Source organism: Chlorocebus sabaeus, chromosome 26 (assembly GCF_047675955.1).
Source record: "Chlorocebus sabaeus isolate Y175 chromosome 26, mChlSab1.0.hap1, whole genome shotgun sequence".
In the NCBI taxonomy this organism is placed as follows: Eukaryota; Metazoa; Chordata; class Mammalia; order Primates; family Cercopithecidae; genus Chlorocebus; species Chlorocebus sabaeus.
In genome coordinates this window covers 51,101,184-51,124,100 of record NC_132929.1, presented here as the reverse complement: position 1 = coordinate 51,124,100, position 22,917 = coordinate 51,101,184, and the positions used below count along the sequence as shown (strand labels likewise).

Below are 22,917 nucleotides of genomic sequence, written 5' to 3'. Positions count from 1 at the left end.
GGCTGCAGCCCAGCTCTGGGGGCAGAATGGAGGGTACTCCCAGTGTGGGGGTTATACACAGAGAGGAGATGGGGAGTCACATATCAGAAGCACCTGTGCTTTAAATACTGTATCCCCTTTCTTCCTCACAGCTCCTCTGGGAGCCAGAACTTATGGTCCCCATTTTCCACCAATGGAAGCTGAAGCCCTAAAAGAGTCAGTCTCCTCCTGCACCCAAAGGCAGGACATGAAGGGTGCTGCTGGGGCCTGACTAGCCCTGGGCCTGCCCGTCAGTGGAAGAGCAGCTGATCCGCTACGTGCACGACGGGAGCGAGACACTGACAGACAGTTTTGTCCTGATGACTGACACCTCCAAGATGGGCTGCCAGAGCCATCCTGTGGCCTTCACTGTCACCGTCCTGCCTGTCAATGACCAACCCCCCCGTCCTCACTACAAACACAGGCCTGCAGGTGAGAGTATTCCTGGCACCATCCTGCATGTCTGCTTTGAGAAAGAGGCCAGCGTCCCCTACTTCCCAGCACAGAGCTCCCCGTCTTTGAGCCTCAGTTACCTCCTCTGCAAAATGGGGACGCTGCCGCATGCCTCACAGGGTTGTTGGAAGGAGAGTTGTGAGATTGTGCTGAAATAGAACACAGGTGGGAGGTTTTGTTATGGATACTTGCAAGTAAGGTAGGCAGACTTCTGAGCGGCCACAGGTGGCTCTGCTGTTCCTTCTCTTGTGGCTCAGGACCAGAACACCCGACAGAATCACTTACAAGCCCATAAGGGCAGGTTTAAGGGCAGGAGCCAATAAGATTCCCACCTTCACCCCAGCAAGTAAAGGCCGTGGCTTGGCTCCCCAAACTCCTCCCCCTTGTGCCACAGCAGAGCAGGGCCCCCATTTGGCAGAGGTGGAAGTTGAGGCCCAGACATGGGGTGGAACTTCTCCATGCTTGTGAAAGTAGTTCTGGTAGAACAGAAAGGGCATGGCTTCACTAAGCCCACATGGCAGGACTTTGAATGCCGGCTTCTGGGGTGCGTCCTCCTGGGTCAGCAAGAGTCCCTGAAGGTTCCACAGGAGAGCTGTCTTGGGCTGTCTCTGACATGGGGTGCTGAGGGGGGCTTTGGTGGTCTAGGATGTGCCCATAGAGGATGACCTCATGGTGCAGAGGCCACGGCCCCCTGGAACCACAAGCCAGGACAGCTGTGTGTCAGTATGACCACCAGGTGGTGCCATCCACCCGTGTTTGGTCTGGGAGCCCAGCAATGGGGCCCTGTCCCCCACATTATGGCCCCTTCTGCCAAGACTCAGCCTGAGGGCTCCCTGGGGCCAGGGAAGGAAGCCCAGGAATGCCAGAAAGCTCTGTTTCCCGGGCATGTGAGTCCCACTGCACCTCTGCCCACAAGTAATTGACCCAGCAAGACTGGTACCAGGACCTCAGGAACAGGCGCCTGCTCTGCTTGCAAGTGGGAGGCCTGAAAAGGGGTCCCCTTCGCCCAACATGAGGAGGGCCCGTAACTGCTCTGGAAGCACCTTGGCCCATCGCAGCGCTGATTCTGTGCTGCAGAACATGCCAACCATCAGCCCCCCACTCTCCGCACCACCACCCCTCCCTCAGCTGGAAGGAGGGCCCGTTTCTAAAATCACCATTCCCACCTGTGCCCGGCCCTGGCCAGGCACACACGGAGGCTCTGAAAGGAGACCCCTGCCCCACCAGTGAGACAGATTAAGAAGCACTGTTGGTCAGCGCTGGGGGTTTCTGGAGGTGAGAACTTGGTGAGGGTAAGAACAGGGGCCTTCCTGGGTAGGGGACACAAGCTGGCCTTGAGGGACACGCAGAACTAGGGCAGATGGAGAGCAAGGAGGCTGGGCCTGGAGGGTGACCTTCCCTGGGGCCTTCCCTGGGGTGACAGGGAAGGTGAATGTGGGGAGGGCCCTTTGTGCAGGGGAGCCAGAGGAGTGCCAGCATTGATGCCACCTGAAGGCCTGAGCCGCAGCAGGATTGGAACCCTGGTGGCAGCCCAGGGCTGGGGAGGAAGGGGTGGGTGAGCAGGGCAAGGCAGAACCTTCACAGGCCTGTGTTCCCAGATGTGGGAGGGGGCCACTGCGCCCATCCCTACAGAGGCCCTGAGGAGCATGGACAGTTACTCTGGGCCCCTGAGCATCTGGTTTACGCCATTGAGCAGCCCAGCAAAGGGCGGATAGTGCTGTGGGTAGCGCCGGGCACCGAGGTGCGCAGCTTCGTGCAGGCCCAGCTGGGCGGTGGGCTCGTGCTGTTCTCACACAGAGGTGGGTGCTGATGGCCAGGCCCTGGGTTCCTGCTGCCTGCAGGGGTGCCCTGAGATGAGGAGCCAGCTCGGGCCAGCCGGACCCAATGACTCTGTCTTCAGGAGCCCTGGACGGAGGCATCCACTTCAGCTTCTCTGATGACAAGCACACTTCCTCCAGACACTTCTTCCGAGTGGCGGCCCAGAAGCAAGTGCTCCTCTCGCTGGAGGGCAGCCAGACGCTGACTGTCTGCCCGGATGGGTGTGCTGATTGTGGGCATTCCGGGGTGTGCCAGGAGCTGGGGCAGAGCTGAGGGTGGCACGCCAGGGTCACGCTGCCTCTCTGCAGAGACAGGCCTGTGCCTGGATTTCAAAGGATGGTGGCCCCTTTTGCCTCTGGCAGGGACCATCCAGCCATTCAGCCATTCAGCAGCCAGAGCCTCAGAGGCAGCTCCAGTGCAGGCACCAACCCCCAGCTTCTGCTCTACGGTGTGGTCCTGGGCCCCCAGCCGGGCCGGCTGTTCCATGTCCAGCAGGACAGCATAGGGGAGGACATGGTGAACTTCACTCAGGCAGGAGGTAAGGGCCTCACTCTGCAGCCACCACTCAGATGCCCACAGCCTCAGGTGGCCACTGTGCCATGGACATCATGTGGACATGGGTGCAGGTTCCAGCATCACTGGCAGCAGACGCTCCCGGTCCTGCCATGGTCCAGGCCCTGGTGTCCTGCCCTCCAGGAGCCACCAGGCTGGCAGAGCAAGTTCATGTTCCCAGAAGGAGAAAGAAGGATGCAGGAAGTTGGGGATACAGGGCCCTAGAGCAGGGCTGGGGTCTTGGGGTGTGGCTTCCAGAAGGAAGCTACAGCCAGACCCAAGGGTCTGGAGAGGGGGCACCATGTGGGGGCACTAGTGGCACCCCAGTAGCTGGCGAGGGGCAGCGCTTGGTCCAGAGGGTTGGAGTTGGAGGTGAAGCAGCTGCTGGGTCTGTGGGCAGAGGCGTGAGCCTGGGGCTCAGGTCAGGTGCCAGCCAGAGGCAGAGTGGATCCTAGGGGCAGATGAGCTGATGAAAGGCAGCTGAGTCGGCCAAGAGGGTGAAGCCACCATTCATCCATCCTGGTGGCTTCAGAGACCACTAGGAAGAACTAGAGCTCTCAGCCATGGGTAGCAGCAGACTCTGTGATCACTGTGCCATGGGGGCCAGCCCAGTTATCGCTTAAACGAACACCTCTTCCCAAAGGCAGAACAGGGGTTGTTCCATAGCAGGGCAGAGTGGCGCAGACTCTTCCGTGGGCCATCCTGGGCAGGTGGTGCAACTGATGCTCCCGCCAGGAGGCTGCATGGGCATCTGGACCCAGCATATGATCACAGTGAGTTCTGGGTAGGGAGTGGTCTTGTGGGGTGCAGAACCGACTCTGTCACTCAGGAGCCATGGCATGCTGTACTGCCCCAAGTACCTCCAGAGGGGTCTGGCTGGCTGGTCCCCCCGCCAGCCCTTGAAAATGGCACAGCCCACCCCTAGCCCCCTTTCCAAGTCCCCTTGCTTGGGCAGGGACCTCCTGAGCCTGGCACTCTCCCTCCTGAGAGGCGCAGATGGTATTCAGCAAGTGCAAAGCCGAGGTTTCTTGGGCCTCTCACATCAACACCTCCCAGTCCCAGGTTCTGTATTTCCCTGGAGCCCCACTCCTGCTATGGCCCCCTCCCCACGAGGAGATATTCATCAGGCTGGTGTCTACAGCTGCTGTGTACCCTCGGTTGCTGGGAGACTTTGTCAAGAATGCCCAGGAATGGGGAGGGCACGGGACCCGGCCATCAGCAACCCTCGCGCACTCTATAGTCCCACATTACTCAGAGCTTCCCCTTGCCCCAGCAGTATGAAGGACTAGACTGAATGGGCACCAGGCTACCAGGCTGGCAGTGCCACAAAGGCAAGTGGGGAAGAAGCTACATGGGCTAACTGGCCCGCTCGGGGAGGAGGGCAGGACTGGGGATTGTCTTGACAGCAGCCCTGTCCCACAACACTGAACTGGGCAGGGAAGGGGTCAGGTGTCCCCCCAACATGGGACTGGATTCCAGAGCACGGGGCCTGGCTGCCAGAACTGGCCCTCTCCTTCCAAGGCACTGGGACCCTGGATGCCGGAGCCGCGTGTGGTGGAGCCTGCCCCCCAGGGAGCGCTGAGTCCCGGAGGTGGTCGTTTTTGGGGAGGGGGCTATGGGGCTCGTCCCACCTGCCCCCTTCTTTCCAGCACTTACATGGCGCTTCCCTCTATTTTCACTCTTGGCGGCCGCCCCACACATTGCATTCCTCCTCCTTCTCACTGTCCTCCATCCTCCATTCCCTCCAACTCCTCTCCCAGCCCCTGGGGTGCCTACCTCAGGTCTGAACCCTGAGATATGCTGGGTGTGTGGATTTCCTTCAGCTACCCCGATGTCCCCACTTCCAAGTCCTGACTCCTTTGAGCCATCCCAGGGGGTGTCCAGCCACTGGACCGCAGGAGCACAGACCAGGCTGTGACTGTGTGACCATCAAGGTTTGTGATGTGTGTGACACATCACATGAGTGTGAGAATGTGAGAATGGCACCAAGCCTGGGCTAGGACAGAAGCAGCTGGGGAAGGAGCCTGGGGGCCATGAGCAATCTGATTTTTTATCCACCTCCCCCGCCCCACCACCTTACCCAGTCTAAACCAATGTGGTAAGGGTGGCTGCCGGGGAAGGGATGGGAGTGTCTGAAGCCCACTTCATTCCCAAAGATTTCTAAGGAAAAGCATTCTACATCCTCTGGCTTGGACTTGTTGACCCATGGCCCTCTTTCAAGGACATTCACTCTGATTCCCAGTGTGCCCTGTTTCCACTGGCCACGTTCTCTAAGGAAGAACAATAGTATCTGTTTTTGTTTCCAAATGGCTGGAGAGTGGGGCTGTGGGTCCAGCACCCATAAACCAAAATGACGCAAGGATTGGGGCTTGCCCTAGGATGTGCTGATGACCAACGGAGATGGGTAGAGGCAAGCAGCATGGTATTGGGCAAGACTGGGAGTCCAGAGATGCTGCTTCACCGTGGGACTTCAGGCAAGTCCCTTTCCCTCCCAGAGCCTCAGCATCCTTTCTATCAAATGATTTCTTTCTGCCTTTCTCCCAGGGTGGCTGTGGGGATCAAGGGAGACAGTGGCCATAGGGATGCTGTGTTAACTGTAGATGTGGCCATAGAAGCACTTTGCTAACTACCAACGTGAGTTGAGACTCTTCAGGGTATTTGGCACCCAGGTCTGTGGTGAGGTGTGACATATGGGATGTAAGGTTTGATGCCTGCTCCAACTCTAGTCTTACTAATGCAAGCAAAACATTTGGCAAGTCATGACCCTGCCTTGGGGAAAAGGGCAGTCTGGGAGAGCTTCTTCAAGGCAGCCTGGCTTCAATGCAGTCCAGGGCATGACTGAGATAGGCTTATGTGACGAGGAATTGGAGGGTATCTGGGTAAAGAGCTGCAGTGTGGGCAGAGGTTTAGTGTGGGACTCACTGAGGACAGCCACTGGCCAAAGTGGGGAACAGAGACAGAATGAGAAAGAGCTCTGTGGGGAGGGTGGGGCATAGGGTGGAGAACTTCAAAGTCCGAAGAGTATGACTTGTTGGGGCTCAATGCTCTAGGCAGTAGGGAGCCATGGAAGGCTCTTAGGTAGAGAAATGGCAGCTGAACATTAGCGAGCAAGCGCTGTCTCCACGAGCAGCATGGATGGTCCTCTGAGCATGCCAGCATGAGTGTGCAGGGAGCTGGTGCAAATGCCTCTGTGTGGGTGAGCTTCTGTGTTGTGACTCTGCCCATGTGTGTGCTTCAGTGTGCTGAGTGGCTGCACGCCCCAGATCTGTGCTGCACGTGCCAGCCAGTGAGGGTGCTGGGCACTGGGAGGTGGCAGGGAAGGAGGCGTATGCGTGTTGTGGGCATGTGTGTTAGCGTGTGCATGCCAACAGTGGGGCCTCACAGCATGTGTGTGCGCACCCCAGCATGTGCGTGTGTGTGTCCCCCAACCCCAGACCTGCCCCACCCATGCATGTGAGCTGCCATGTTGATTTGATGCTGTCTCTCAGAATCACTATCAGTGGCCCCTGAGGAGCATCAGCCATGGTAGGTACGTGCCTCGCCGCCTGCTGCATGAATGGTGTTCCTGCCCCACTGCACCAGCTCCACACGGGGGCACACCTGGGACCTCAGATCCAGGCTCCCTGCCCCTCCTTTCTGGAGCTGCAGATTTGCTCTTTCCTCTTTCTGTCCTCGTGCTGTGGCTCTGTCACCTCCCTTCCGTGTGAGCCGTGGGACTCAGCACCACTGCCCATGGCCTCCATGGCTGAGCCTGGGTGCTCTTGGAACAGGCTCCATGCCCAAGCTGGCAGACATGGGTGCTCTCTGGAGCCATCAGAGAGGGCATAGAGCTCATGGTTTATGGTATAGGGGCTGGGAGCTTGGAGGGCATTGTGTGGGGCTGGACTCTGAGGAGGCCAGAGGTCTAGGAACGTCATCCTGGGCACTCCATACCGGTTGTGCAGTCTGAGTCATGCTGCCAGGGCAGGGCATCCAGCTCCCAGCCTGGGAGTGCCGAGAGCCGAATCCACTGCAGAGCAGGGGTGATAGTCAGGGTCCCACCTCCTCTATCTGTCGGCAATCCAGTGATGATCTAGGATAAAACCTTAAAGTCCCATACACATGGTCATCCCACAACACACCTCACAGGCCAGGCAGGGACACACAGCCCACTTCCCATCCTCCCAGGTACCATCATAGCTGCTAGTGTGTGACCGAAGGCAGGGTCCCTGGCCCCCGCTGAAGCATTACCACAGGCCAGCAGGCTCACACACCTTGGCCAGTTGCTCCTAGGGGTCACCTGTGCTATTCAGCCAACGGGACCACAGTGCCTGTTGGCCCAGCTGAGCTCTGCCTAGCGAGCCCACCTGCCTTTCCCTCTTCTGCTTTTCCCAGCAGGAAGGGCCCAGCCTCACCTATGAAACCTGCAGCCCCCCCGCCCCGCAACCAGTTGAGGCTCCCGTCTTAGACTTATAAGTCTATGGCCAGTGGCATCCAGCTACCTGCCCTCCCTGCCTTCCCCAGGGTCCCTTCAGAGGACCCTGGTCTTTCTGACCACCCAGAGGGGCCTCTGGCACTCACTCCAGCCATCCATCCCTTATAGCTTCACCACTTTGGTTCAAGCAGTGTTCTTTATCAGGCCAGGTGGCAGTTGGGTGGGGCTCCCCAAACAAGAGGTGCCCCTGGGCCAGTGGGTTGGAAGACAGGGTGACCAGAGAAGGGGGAAGCCCGAGGGGGTTGAGCATTGGTCTGAACTGTGGGTGCACTGCCTGGGTGCCATGGGTGAGGCCAGCATGTGTGGGCTGGGGAGGGCCACCACATCCCCCAGGCACCACCTGTGAAGCTCTGGCTCCTCCCTCCATCTTCCTCCCCTTTCCCTTCCAGCCCCTTTTCCAGGAACCTTTGCCACACCCGCACCTGTGCCCTCCCCTCCCTGGCCCTCCCACAGCTCCTGTGGTGCGCCAGTGCTCTGTGCTTGCCTCACCAGCTCTCTGCTTGCTTTTCTCTCTCCTCTTTTTGCTCTACTTCTCTCCAACTGCCAGCTGATTGGGTCAGGCAAGTCCACCCCATCCTGAGAGCCCCAGCCACACTTTGACCTCTAAACAGATCCTCCTCTTCTCGGAGGCCTCCCTTTCCAGGCCTGCTGGTGGGTCTCCTGTGACTTGACAGTGGCTCCGCAGCCCCAAAGCCAGCCCCCTTCATCTGTGATTTAGTCTGTTGTAGTGCTGAGTTGACACATCCAGGTGTGACCGTTGCTGAAAATTTGTGCCCCTTCTGTGGTATGCCCTGCCCTGTTCTATAAATAGCTATAAATACTCTGTGGTACGCCCTGCCCTGTTCTATAAATAGCTATAAATACTCTGTGGTACGCCCTGCCCTGTTCTATAAATAGCTATAAATACTCATATATATATATGAGCAAGCATGGGGGTGCTGTGCAGGCAGCCGTGTGGCCTGACAGTCTCTACCAGTCCTGCCATCCCTCAGCTGAGAATCAAACCCATTTCTGGGTGGCGGGGAATGTGTCCTCTGCTGGCTGTGTTCTCTGTGGAGTTCAGGGGAGGGAAAAGGCCAAGTCATTTCTAGGGTGCTATTGGGAGTAGTGAAAAGGCCTTTCCAAGGGACTCTTTTCCTGGAAAGCCCCTGGAGCTTAGCTGGCTCTTATCCCGTGAAGCAGGCTCTGGCCACTAGGGGGCAGGGCCATGAACTCAGCCTGGAGGAGCCTGTGGGACAGCCAGCACTCTGGAGGGACAGACAGAACAGGCCACCGGGTGCAGACAGGAGAGGGAGGCAAGGGGATGGAACGGAAGACGCCTGGGGTGGATGGAAGTCAGTGGCCTTGGGTGCTGGTGTCTGTCTTCCTGGCCACCGCTAGATTAGGCTTCTAAGCCTGTTGGCTGTCAGGGCTAGGCGCCATAGCAGGCCCCATGAAATTCACCAGGTGTCACCAGACAGCATACAGTTAACAGGCCTGGAAGGTCCCCAACAGCTGAGCTGGACATGCTCAGACACTCTGGGGCTCCTCGTTCAGTGACACAAACTCCAGGACCCAGTGAGGGAAACGGGAACCCACCAGGCTGTGTAGTATGGCTAAATCCATTTATTCCAAAATGAAAAGCAAAATAAACAGAAGTTGCATCACCAAGGAAGGCAGGACCCCATCCCCACCTCCTTCCTCTGTCCTATGGTATCAATAAATAAGTTTCCCAACTGTAAATAACAATTAGAATCTCCTCCCCATATGCCAGCTCCAGCCTCTGCTACGTATGATACAGGGGGTGGTCCTACCCCCCAGAATATACAAAATGTTACACAGATACTGTAGGTACACTGGGGAAGGGGAGCCACCCCAGCAGCCCGTGCCCTCGCCTGCTCTACACTTAGCCCTATTGTCCTGCCTCAGTTGCCTCTCTGAATAAGAAGATGGGAGCCCCCTGAGGGAAAAGTTGCTTTGGTGAGAGTAGAGAGGCCATGAGGCCTCCTCCAAACAAACCAATTCCACCAGCCTCTGGCTCTTAAATAACAAACATCACCATCCAGAAATTTAAGGACTCAGCCCTGGTCAAGGTGGCAAAGGGTCTGTCACCCTCCATTAGATGGGGTCTTGTCTTGCTACCCTAATGGTAAAGGGGTGACTGAGAAGGGGTGGTTAGTACATGGTGGGGGCAGAGACTCCAGCCCCACTTCTCTAGGGTTATGCTGACAGGGGCCTGCTTTTATTTTTCTCCCATGACTTTTTTAAAAAAATTCCATGACTTCCTTGTCATAACTTTTTAAAACATGTTTCATAAAACATTTTTCTACTTTTGTCCACAACTTCTTTTGCCACAACTTTTCTACATTTTTCATCCCAATAACTTTCTCATCCCACTTTTAAAATTCCCATAACTTCTTTTTAGTTTGTGTCCTTTCAATAAACACACTTGCATAGCTACAATTTTGTAAAACTAAAATCCGATGATCTCATGCCAAGCGTGCCCAGGATTTGCACACTCAATACTTTTAACAACATAGTTTTCAAGACACACAAAATTTGAAGGCAAAAACAGCACTTTGCAACAATTTCCTAATTTATTACATTACAGTAGCATCACAGTAGCAGTCAATAATGGCACTTTAGACAACAGTCTTTCAGTATTTCCATTATACATTCTGTTGACAGGAATTCATAAATTGGTAAAAGTCATTCTAAGAAAACTTGACAAATAAAGCTTTGGACTGGAATTGACATCTCTTTCTCTACTTTTCCTTCCCCCAGTTTCTTTGTTTTAAACTACAGTATTCATATTTTAAGATGTTTTAACTTATTTCACAACATTAACATAGCAGTTATATTTTTCAATAGTTATATTATTTTAAAGTGACTCTGTAAGATAAAGGTTTAGAGAAAGTATTATGGATAGGGCTGAGTTACATTTTCACATTTTACTAAAAATCAGCTTTGGTTTTAGAGCTGATTTTTTTCATTTCTGAAAAATCTATCAGGTTTAATCAGATACTCTAAAAATAATGACCATATATTGCAATCTTTAAATATGTATTTTGATTCCTTAGTTCCTACAGAAATTCATATTTATTCAGTTGAACTCACATTTAAAAATTCTATATTTCTGATGAACTCTAACCTTCTAATGTTGCCTTCTAAGCAAATTGAAAGCTGCCTTATACTGAATAAGAAAGAGAACAAGTACTTGGCTGAATGAGGTATCGCAAGAGACTGTATGCACTTCGAAGACTTAAGTTATTGTCATAGGATTTCCATTCTTTCTAGCTTTTTCGGAAACATAGGACAAAATATCTACACAAAGAGTGGTATTTTGGTTAATGCAGTACATTTCTTTTCCAGACTGACATTCAGCTTCGACATGCCAGTGTGTGATTTCACCCATAGGTACCTGATGAGCACATTATTGTCAGATTGGTTACAGATGCTAAACGTGATCTGAAGGACATTCCTAGTCATTTATATTTATCAGGGCAAAAGTGAAGTGATTTGAACTATGAAAATTCCTTGAAATAATTTATCAATGTATTAGGTAAGCCCAGTTTCAGAATGATAAAGAAAAACTGTTAGACCAAATAAGGTGGCTAATTAACAGTGGTACAATTTCTAGCCCGAGGGTTTAAAATGGACTTAAAGTAACTGTCTTTCAAGTGAACTCAAATAATGCAAAAGTGGCAAGTTCACAAAATAGAAGGCAAGAACAGGACCTTAAGTCCATTTTACATACTCGGGCTAGAAATCGTACCACTGTTAATTAGCCACATTATTTGGTCTAACAGTTTTTCTTTATCATTCTGAAACTGGGTTTATCTAATACATTGATAAATTCATACAATTTGGAAGAGTCAGTAGAAGTCACAATGACCCAATATTTGCACTCTTTCAGTGAATGCAGGCAAATCTGTTATTCCATCTGTAAAATCATATTATTGCTCTCCTATTAATGTCATATTTATAAAAGTATCATGAGGATGTCAAATGCTGAAAATGGAGATGATCTAGTGACTAGAAATGCCCACCCCAGGGAGCGCACACACATCTCTCCCTACATCCTAATAATGTGACATATTTTCGAACATAGACATTAGAACTTCATGAAGTTTTAGCTGTTGATTCCTTCCCAAGCATCATAAAGTTACAATTTAGGTGATGTATGACTGAAATAATTCATTCATCATGTATAGGCACATGAACATAAATATGGCAAAAAATATGCCTCTAACTGATACTAAGAGGTACAAAAACCTATTTCACTCTTCGTAAAGAACTTTGTGAGGAAACATAACTCTGTGATTTGTAGACACTTTTCCTCATAATACTTTGACTTTCACAAACAGTAGATTGTACTGCAGTCTGTAAACATTTTAAGTTGCATAAACTTCTCCTTGATTTTCAAATATAATACTGTCTACTAAAACTCCTTTTTGTTTCAACTAAGTACTGTTACATATATTAGTTTATGATAATGTTTGTTATTTTTAAAGTATTTTCCATTCAAGGACAAGAAGTAAATTCCTATTTCAGAGTAACCAGTGTGGTTGAAGAATAGGTATTAGCCAGAGAGGTCTAGATGGTAAAATCAGTCTTCTAGCCTCAAAGAAGCTCCGTGAACATAGAGGAATGCCAGGTGTCACACAGCTTTCCTTCACTCAAATTCATTCTTGACTAGAGCCTGTATGCCTGTTCCAGGGACATTTAAACTCTGAAAGGATTTCTTATGATCTTTACTAAATACACTAAGAAGGATGCCAAGCAGTGACCTTTTGTGTACTGTGACATGTAGTCATGTGATTAAAACAGGTAACATGAACTCTGACTTTAAAATGTATTGTAGATATAAATGCTCTAGGCTGGAAAAGGTTTTCCACATCCACAGTCAATGATGGGAGCCTTTCATTCCTCAGAAAGAATACCTTTTTTTTAAGTCATCGAGAAAGAGTACAACTGCTGCAGCTCATGATGCAATATCTTCATGAGCCCAGAGCACATACAAATCCTAAGGGAACTACCATAGTACCGCGCTCATTCTTGGCACCAGAACAAATGAAACACACTCTATCCTGCACACACCTGCCAGAGCAGGCCACTTTCCTCTTCTGTGAGATTTAAAAAGCTCCCCAAAATGTTATTACTCCCATCCCCAATACACAGAAAATAGGGGAAAAGCTGTTTCCAGTTCTCGGCCTTTAAACAACTCTAAATGTCAGTACTCACAGGGGCATATTACAAAGTAAGAAACAGTGCGCACTTGAGGGCAAACCACATATTGAGCTAATGAAGAGCTCACTGTGATTAGGATTCGATCAAACATAATAGCAGAACATAAGCAAATTTTATCTGAATTCTGTAATGAATATACACGCTGCAATAACATTTAAAAAGCATAGCAGCTTATTCCAAACCAGTAAGAATAGTTTTGTGCAAATAGTGAGTCTTTGTGTGTTTGAACTCCCACCACATAAGGGCAAACTCGGTATGTGAGCTAATGACCCACAATTATCAAATTAAAAACAAAAATGTTGAAGGAAGCCAGAGTGAACATCAGGGAAAGACCCACTCTCCCTTAACTTTCTACAAATAAATTTAAACTGTAAATTAGAAACATAAATAAACATGAGGAGCTCTAACATTTAAATGAAGTAAATGAATTGTGTAGGAGATTAACCCCATAACTTTTGGTTGTTGTTTTTTCAATTTCTTGACCAGCTCTTAGATGATGATGATGTTGATCTCCCTGTTCTCGGCTGCCCGGTAAAAGAATGGGATGCAGGGTTTGCTGGCCAAGCCTGGGTGCTCCTGGGTGTCCTGCATTACAGGAAGCAGCTGCAGGATCTTCTGTGCAGTGGGGTTGTCATGGGGAGAACCCTCCCTGGCCTCTCTCGGTGCAGGCTCCACGCTATCCACCACGGTCACCTCATAAAAATCTTTGGAGAGAGGCAGGTGGGAGTCTGAGTGCAGTGCGAGCCTCCCCTGCTTCTGCCTGCCCACCCCGCCTGAGAGCTCTACTCACCACGCTGCTCCTCCGCAGCCCCAAGCTCCTGGGGGGCTGGGGCCCCTGGAGCGGGCTCATCAGCAGGGTTCTGGGCAGCAGGGAGGAATTTGTCATGTCCCTCATGGTCACCCACAAGTGTCAACAGCAGCTTCTACAGCTCCAGTAGATTCGCCTGAATGGAGGGGTCCTCAGCTGCCATTCTGGATCCAGTGCCAGTGCCCATGCCGACCCCCACCCCCGCAAAGATGTTGCATGTCCTACCTTCATCTCCTCCTTGTTCTGGTCCAGCCTGATGATATCCTCCATCTCCTGGTGCCGCGTGTTTTGCACTGCCCCTTGGCTCCCTATACGGTGATGTACTCTCCTGCAAGAGGACAGGGCTCAGACGCTGGGGCCCCTCCAACAGCCCTGCAGCTCCCCGTGCCCATGCTGTGGCCGCCCGCTCACTCATGCCGTCTGTTGCTCCAGAGAGCTGGATGAATCCAAGCTCTAGGTTCTCCACCTGTTCCTTCCTGTCCACCTTCTCCTTTAGGAGGTCCATAAAGCCACTCTGGAGCCAAAATAATCTGGTCATATCTCAGGAGTGACCTCTCCTGCCCCACCCCCACTTTTCTTGGCCCATGCCAGGACTCGCTCATCTTCAGCTTCTCCATGGCCCCCTGCAGGGCCCGGTAGCTCTCCCCACACACAAACTCACCCCCAGTCCCTGGGGCCGGGGCCTCTGCCTCTGGCTCCTTCCAGATGGAGGCCACCAGGTGAGCCAGGTGCAGGCAGCACAGCCTTCACACCTTCCGCTGCCCACATAGCCGTGCCTGCTCCTCCTGGGCACTGGCTCCAGCGGAGTTGAAAAATGCCACTTGAAGGCAAGAGCTGAGTATTCTTGTAGGGGCATACACAGAATAAATGGGGCAGGGAGGTGGAGCACAGCCCCTTCCCTTGGGGCCTCAGAGCATGCACCTGTTGGTCACAGGTGAAGTGGTGTCTGACCACTGGCTCCCAGAAGGGGTGAAGGTCCAGAGAAATCAGAAGGCGGGGAAAGCAAGAGCACAAAGGACCACAGGGACCACAGAGGAAGGTGGCAAAGCGGGCGCAGGGAAAGTCAGACTCACCGTGGCCTCCGGCTCTCCAGGTCCTCTGGGACACTCGGCATAGGCCGAGGCACCCGCTCCTCCTCAGTGTTCAGATGTCCTCCTCCATCTCCTGTGGGGAGGTGGCCAGAGGGGTCCTCAGAAAACCCAACAAGGGAAGTACTGTGGGCCCACCTCTGTCCCTACCCTCACTGTGTAACCCTGAGCCAGCCCCTCCCCAGAGGGGAATGAGCTGCTGTTCTTTATTTTTCCTTTTAAGAACTGAGATCTTGCTATATTGCCCAGGCACAGTCCCACTACCAGTTGGTGCGGGAGTTCTGACCTGCTCCCTTTCTGATCTGGGCCAGTTCACTCATCCTTAGGCAACCTGGTGGCCCCCTGCTCCCAGGAGGTCACCAGATTGATGCTGAACTTAGTGCAGACACCCGGTTGGCAAAATGACCAGATGTTCTAAAGGTCTCTTCCAACTCCTCGATCCTATGCTGCTAACAGTCCCCCTTCCTCCTGGGGCTCTCTCCTCTTCCTCTGAGGGTCTCCTGTACCTTCTCCAGGGAGAGCCATGAGGCTCATCTGGGTATCTAGCTGTTGGTTCTGCTGGCTGGCAGCTTCTAGGTGCTCCTAAGGGGACGGGAAACAGAGTGAGAAGGCACAGAGGTTGCCAGGTCGTCCCCTTCGGGGGCCCCGTCCTCAGCAACTCACTCCCCTGGGTCTCCTGCAAATTTTGGCAGGCCATCTCAGCCACCGCTTTGCCCTGAGCTTCCTGCTGCTGCAGCTGGTCCATGAGCTGGGTCTGCAGCAGTAACTCCCTGTGCAGCGCCTCCTTCTCGGAGGTCAGCTGCTGATAGGTGACCACGTACTGCTGCAGGTGACCCAGGTACTAGTATCGCTGCTGCTGCAGACTCTGAGATCCTTGGCTCTTCAGCTCCACCTGCAGGAAGACCCTGGGCAGGAGGGCACGTGGTGGCTGGCTTCCAGATTCTGGGCCCATTAATAGGGTAACGAGGGCACTGTGGGGGCTCTATCACCTGCCCAGGCCCCTGGCCTCTTGCTCCAGGCCTAAGAGACTTCCCCCATTGCCTAGAACCCCATGCCTCCTTCCCCAGCCTCAAATCTCATGTCTTCTTCCCACCATTTAAACTGTAGGCCACAGGCTGGTGGAAAAGCAGAAGGAGCCAACCACCATCTGCTAAGTGTGCTACAAGCCTAATGCTTTCCATGTATTCTCTCATTTAATCCTCAGCACCTCTGCAAGGAAAATGCTAACTTCCTTTTGAAGCTAAAGAAACAGAGTTAGAGATGAAAAGTAGCCCAATGGTCACCAGTGGGACTGAGGCCAGAATCTAGTTTGAATCTAAGGAGGCTTTTTTGTTTTGTTTTGAGACAGAGCGTCACTCTGTGGCCCAGGCTGGAGTGCAGTGGTGCAATCTCAGCTCACTGCAACCTCCACCTCCCAGGTTCAAGTGATTCTCATGCCTCAGCCTCCTGAGTAGCTGGGATTACAGGCATGCGCCACCATGCCTGGCTAATTTTTTGTCGTTGTAATTTTAGTAGAGATGAGGTTTTGCCATGTTGGTCAGGCTGGTCTCTAACTCCTGACTTCAAGTGATTCTCCTGCCTCAGCCTCCCAAAGTACTGGGATTACAGGGATAAGCCACCATGCCCAGCATAAGAAGCCTCTTATACCACTGTCTCTTCCCCTGTGATTGGGGGAATCCATGCCTCTAGCTGGAATGATAATGTCCAGACCTGGGAGGAGCCCAGGGCTACCCACCTCTAAAAGTCAGAGGGCAGGAAGAAAGAAGCAGACATAGGGCTGCCCTGGAGGCTGCTGGGGTCACTTGCCCCGCAGTTGGAGCTGCCTTTGGCCTGGCACCTCCCCTCCCCAGAGGCTGGTACCTGCCTCCCAGCCCTTCTTGGATGGGGCAGAGGTTACCATCTCCTTCACCTCACTCAGCTTCTCCTGCAGCTCCTTTACTTGCTGCTCCAACTGCAGTGCGCTCTTGTTCTTATTGTTCTGGACAGAGAGAAGCAATCAGTGGCCAGCCACTGCAGCTGGAGAACCCTGAACTTGGTGTTTGTCTCCCATGTCAGCAGGAAGGGTGTAGGCAGGTTAGAAAAATCATCCCCTCTCCCCCACAGCCATCAGAGCAGGGCCTCCCAAGTAGCTAGAAAGAACTCTTTCAAGACTGGAATATTCCATTTAAGCAGTCATCATATCCATCAGTGAAATGTTATAATCAGAATCGGCACTTACACAAAAGCTACGGACGGAGGAGCGATTTAAAAACAAACAAGGATTACTCGGGAAGAAATTAGCTTAAAAAGGAATTGAGTATGATTTTCCTCTTTGATTTTATAGAAAACAGAAAGTATTTCAAAAACAAATTGTCAGACATGTACAAAGGCCAGGTTTTACGTAAGAAGAAGAAAAAGGTTTTAAGTATTCCTGACACTCCTGAGAAGACTGTGGATACCCAGGGCCCCACACCACTTTGTACATTAACATTTTTGGAGAGACGAAAATCTGAAGTGGCTGAAATGAATGATGATGATGAAAATAATGAAATAGTTTTCAAACAGCCCATATCCTGTGTAAAAGAAGAAATACAAGAGACTGAAACACCTACACATTCACAGAAAAGATGAAGAAAGAAAAACCAATCAGGGATTTTCAATGTATTAAACCTAAGATTTCTTCTGAAAAATATTTTTGTGAGAAAAATACAGAAAATTCGTCGGGCGTGGTGGCCCATGCCTGTACTCCCAGTGTAGTGGCCCTCCCAGCTATTCAGGAGGCTGAAGGGGAAGGATCACCTGAGCCCAGGAAGTTGAGGCTACAGTAGCCATGGTCATGCCACTGCACTCCAGCCAAGTCAAGTCATTACATTTATCTTAACCTATTCTATGCTGGCTTAAGAGGGATTTGTATTAAGAGTACAATAGGCAACCTCACAGATATCTAAGTACAGAACTGAAAATAGGACCACACCATGGAAGGATTGGGCTGGGAGGTTATTTTTCCCTCCTGCAGTCCTTCATTCTGAACTTCTGCTCCATGCTTGTGCTTTGCTCTACAGATAAGCATTCGGCATGTGCTCCGGGCTCCTCCAGCCTCTGAGGCTTTGGCTTGCCCTGGCAGTACCCCTGGTCCCAGTGTTACTGGACATTTCCATATAGATGCTCCTCTGCAAAAAATCTATTGAACACACTCTGTATCATTGCCAATGAGCAGGAGAGAGAATCTGATCTGCCTAGCAGTGGGGGTGGGAGTTCCCTAGTTGTCCCTGGATTTGTAGTGCTGCCCTTTCCAGAGACTCGAGGAGGGGCCAGATATCCAAAAAGAGGGTGCGGGTGGGGAATCAGTAATACAGTCTACTTCTACTAGAAAGTATAAAGTAGAGGCAGTGGCTCACGCCTATAATCCCAGCACTTTAGGAGGCTGAAGCAGGTGGATCACTTGAGCTCAGGAGTTTGAGACCAGACTGGGAAACATGGAGAAACCCCATCTCTACTAATAATACAAAAAATTAGCTGGGTATGGTGGCACATACCTGTAGTCCCAGGTACTTAGGAGGCCGGGGTGGGATTATTGCTTGAGCCCAGGAAGTAGAGGCTGCAGTGAGCCGAGATCATGATGCCACTGCACTCCAGCCTGGGCGACAGAGTGAGACCCTGTCTCAAAAAAAAGAAAAAAATATATAAAGTGGAAGCATCTGTATGCATGATTGAAATCATGCTTTCCATCTATTTTTTTTCCACCTTTCCTTTTCTCTCTCAAACACTGTATCTTAAGCTTTTCCCTATGTTATCAAGTACTCATAAGCATTATTTGAATGGTTGTATCAGAATCCATTATCTGAACTCATTTTCATTTATCCATCTGCAGTTGCTGGACCTACTGCCCTTTCTGCCACACTCAGTCACCCTTCTGACTTTACACTGTGTCCAGTTATCTACTAATACACGCACTGGTCATTTAGGACTTAAAGTTAAGAATAGTTATCATGGTTTCTAACACTTCAAAAAGAATGTATCTTCCTAAAAATAGAATGGCTTGGTGGTTATGATAATTTTAAAGCAAAATAGACAAATCAATATTGAAATTAATGTTTTATTCTTATATCTATTTTTCACTTCTCTGTCATTTTGATGGATACAGTTTCATTTGGAAGGATTTTTATTTCAAAACAGAAACAGCATATGACATGAGAACGGGAACTCTGAAAGGTTCAGTTTTCTATTTCTAGTTTACTAAGTTTGTCACAAAAGCTACTGATAGTCAATCATGATTGGCCTGTATTGAAAGTGAGTTCACATTATGTACATCTTAAGCACTATACTTTCTATCAGATATAGAAAAATAGGTGGTGTGTTTGGAAAAGTATTCGGTTAGAAGTCAGGAAGCTTGACTGTTAGTCCCAATCCTGCTTCTTCAGCTGAGCGCCCCTAGGCAGTAATTCAGCAGCTATTTCTTAAATACCTAATGAATTTCAGGCTTTGTAGTTGGGCTGGGAATATAGACATAGATACTGCATTCATGATTCTCCAAGGCTCCCTTCCTCACCCGGCTCACAGTGAGCTTTCTTATGCATTGTGTAAATCTGTCTCCTAACAGGCCCCTACTCTGTCTCCAACCTGCTTCCCAGGGCAGTTGTGAGGATCAAATGAGGGAGAATATGTGTGAAAGCAAATTCTAAATGATTTTAAAATGCAATAAAAGTATGACCCATGAAAAATTATTTAAAGATCCTTAGAATTTTAAATAAATAGTACATTAACCTGAGTTCTCTATGGTTTTTATTTTAAATAGGTATGAAAGTTTTACAATGGATCACCAATGTGGTTGAAAATCCTGGCTTGATTTTTCTCCAAGAAAATGACACAGTGGTTTGTGTGATTAATTTTGTAAAATTGCCGGCCAAAAAAAAACAAAACCTCTTTTGAGCTGAGTGACTGGATCAGTCAAAGGCACGTTGACTGTATAATGGAGAAATCTTTTCTGTGTTCACTAACTGCTTGCCTTTGTTTGATTCCAGTTGCAGCATATCATGAGTGATGAGATCTGTGTGCAGGTGGCTGACCTTTACCTGGCAGAAAATAATAATGGGGCCACCGGAGGCCAGCTGAACACACAGAACTCAAGGAACCTCCTGGAGTCAACATATCAGTGGAAAACTAAGCAGCTAATGTCGGATGAGAATTGCTTTGAGAGTTAATCCTGTGGTCAAAGACCGACCTTGCTGGTGACAATGTAAGTTGTTAGGATTCTCTGAACCAGAAGTTAAAGCCGGGGTACTTTGACCCGTGATTCTACTCCTGGACCTTTTGATGAGTTTACCAAAGAAATATAAAGTGGGAGTAACTATCTTCCTGGACAATCTACTTTCTTTCTTGCCTTTAACAAAAAAACAAAACAAAACAAAACTAGTTATATATGATTTTTACAATTTTGTATTCTTTTTCTCTGAACATTTTTCATAGTATGCTTTGTAAATATTATTGTTAGAAAAATGTTGGTACATGAAATCCATGGTTATGGTCATTATAGAAAAGAAGACAGGCCCAGCACACACGGCTCACACTTGTAATCCCAGCACAACGGGAGGCTGAGGTGGGTGGATCACACGAGACCAGCTTGGGCAACATGGCAAACCCCATCTTTGCAAAAAATACAGTAATACAAAAATTATCCAGGTGTGGTGGTGTGCGCCTGTAGTCCCAGCTACTCAGGAGCCTGAGGTGGGAGGATCACTTAAGCCTTGGAGGTCGACATTGCAATTAGCTCTGATCACATCACTGCACTCCAGCCTGGGTGACAGAGATGGCCCTATGTCAAAAAAAAAAAAAAAAAAAAGAAAGAAAGAAAAAGAAAAAAATGCAGATAACCAAAAAAGTCACCTTAGAATTCTTTCCTGAAATCACCATTGATGACATTTCTAGACTTTTCTATGCTTGAGTAAATATTTTGAAAGAGTTTATACTGTACAAACAGTCTTTAACTTTTTTATTTTTTGAGACAGGGTCACGCTTTGTTGCCCAGGCTGGAGTGCAGTAGTGAGATCTTGACTCACTGCAACCTCTGCCTCCTGAGTTCAAGCAATCATCGTGCCCCAGCCACCCTAGTAGCTGGAATTACAGGCATGTGCCACCACACCAGCTAATTTATGTATTTTTGGTAGAGATGTGTGTCAGATCCCGGGGTCCAGGTCTAGTCCATGCTGAAGTCTGAGGAAAGTGGGTGGGTGAGCGGAAAGAACACTCAAGGGAAAGAACATCAGGTGAAAGACAGTTTTATTCAGCAGCAGCTCTCTTTAACAGCTTCCTTACACTAGCCCTCTTATTAGCAGCTTACCATTCACTCTGTCTTGGCGGCTTGAGCCAGGTGCCCCCACGCACAGCTTTGCAGCCGGCTTTCCCTCACCTTCAGGGTTAGCAGCTTAACTCTTTCTCCCGGCATGAGCAAGCCCAGTTGTGTCCTGGCTCCCTCCCATCCATCTGCAAGACGGACAGCTTTTGTTCGTTCTCTCTTTCTCTGGGCGCCAGTGCGCCTGCCATGTCAAGCTATGTTGAGCCGAGACCAGCCAAGCCCCCAAGAGCCATATCTCTTATGCACAACGTCAATAGGGCAGTTATACCTTTTACAGATAATAGTGGCATAAAGCCAAGTATGAACTTACACAAACAGGTTATATTACAAGTGGAGGTGTGCGTTTGCACAGCAAACCGGTGAGTCATGCAGGCCTGGATATCTGTCTCAGCTTATTCCTTGACCAAAGCACATCCATGTACCTTACAATGTGGTTTCACCATGTTGGCCAGGCTGGTCTCAAACTCCTGGCCTCAACTGATCTGCCTGCTTCAGCCTCCCAAAGTGCTGGGATTACAGGTGTGAGCCACTGCATCTGACCTGAAATGGTCCTCAACGTATTTTTGCTCAATTAGCAACACTTCCGGATCTTTAATGTCTTTTTTACGGCTATTTGATATTCACTTTTTAGAGAATTAATGCCTGTATTATTGGACATTTAGGTTGTTTCCAATTTTTCACCATTATAATGGATAATTATAAAAGCAAATAGTTGGAAACAACCTAGACACCCAACCCATTGTGGGGATTGGTTAATGACATCCTGTTATGAATACTGGAGACAGATTTTGCAATTCTTAAATTATAAATTGTAAAAATGCAGGGTCTGCCTGCTACGCCTCTGAAATCTATTTTGGAAGTAACTGTATTTGTGTGTATATATTATGTTATTGTCAGGTTGTAAGCTTTACTAGCAGAGTAAGCTAGTAAAAGTAGTAGCTTTAAAAGAACACTGAGCTAGATCTAGCTTCTGGCTCTGTGTGTTTATTGACTAGTGGTGTGCGTTGAGAAACCAGAACTCTCTGAATTTCAGTTTTGTCTCCATACAAAATGAAGAAGGTTGAAATAAAAAGTTCTCAGGTTTCCTTCCAGGCTCTGATCTTCTCCATGTGATTCTGACAGTTACCTTGTCTGCAGAAAGCCTTCGGGTAATGAGAATCTCAGGTCCTGAAAGGGGAGATCCACACACCATCACCATTGACAATTGTTTCGTGCAAAACATGGTTTGCTTCCCTCTATTGGTGTGTTGCTTTTAAGTATGGAATTTTTTAAATCACACAAATAATATTAGTGGAACTCAGAATTTCAGGAACTTCATATACAACTGGTGCCATTATAGCAACACTTTTTTTTGTTTTGTTTTGTGTTTGAGACAGGGTCTCACTCTGGTGCCCAGGCTGGAGTGCAGCAGTATGCAGGAATGCCATAAGTTTTTAGTTAACACAACAGATCCCTGGAGGTCAAGGCATCCTGGTTATCACTCTAGCCTTCCTGCCAATTAAGTTAATTACATCCACCTTTTTGATGATGGTGAAGTGCCACCACCTGGCATCTGCTGTTCTTGCCTTCCACCATTCCCACTGACACCACGAAGCCTGGTCTCATGGCAGCATCTCCTCTTGTCGATCCTGGCCTACAAAGGATATTGCCAAAGAGTCTCGGAAAGATTCAGGTGCCCTTCTCACTGAATAGCCTAGAGAGGGGAGTTCCTGTGAGGCCACCAAGGGCACATAGTCAAGTGGTGGATTCTGAATCTGCTGGCATATAACGAACCATTCCAACATTCCTACCTCCCTGTACTTTCTGGCCTCTCTGATGCTTTACGAATGCAGTTCTATAATCTTCACCTAATTCACTGCAGCAACTGTTCCATCCACATTTCAAGGAGCCACTCCAGCAGTGTGTTGGAGCTTCAGGTGTCCTTGCCAAGTCGTTAAATCCTGAGAGTGCTCCCAGGTCAGTGTATTCTCGTGTATACAGCCTTTAGTCTACCCCTGGTTCAATACCCTTATGCCCACTCCTCCACCTCCTCTCCCAGATTCTGCCAGTACTTGGCAGAAGTGTGTACTTCGCAGCTCCTGCAACATTTTTGGCCAAAAAAAATCGTTCTCTCAGAGCAGGTTGTGCTTATGACCTTGGGCCATGA

The 22,917-nt window shown here is 49.6% G+C and overlaps 1 protein-coding gene and 2 pseudogenes across 9 annotated transcripts in view; 2 read left to right on the top strand and 1 right to left on the bottom strand.

Annotated features, from left to right (window-relative positions):
- LOC119623275 (chondroitin sulfate proteoglycan 4-like) overlaps positions 1-21,737 on the top strand; it is a 62,031-nt gene extending 40,294 nt beyond the window's left edge. For 7 of the 9 annotated variants that reach the window (XM_073012334.1, XM_073012333.1, XM_073012330.1 and 4 more), the window contains 2 exons: positions 132-450; positions 2,070-8,178. In XM_073012334.1, coding sequence (XP_072868435.1) covers positions 132-191 — 60 coding nt within the window. In that variant the 3' untranslated portion in view covers positions 192-450; positions 2,070-8,178. Of the gene's footprint in view, positions 1-131; positions 451-2,069; positions 8,179-19,440 lie in introns of those variants that run through there. The other 2 variants (XM_073012328.1, XM_073012327.1) reach the window with 2 other exon arrangements.
- LOC119628121 (golgin subfamily A member 2-like) lies at positions 9,769-16,547 on the bottom strand (annotated as a pseudogene).
- LOC103246066 (MKI67 FHA domain-interacting nucleolar phosphoprotein pseudogene) lies at positions 16,580-17,448 on the top strand (annotated as a pseudogene).
- Positions 21,738-22,917: the final 1,180 nt, after the last annotated feature.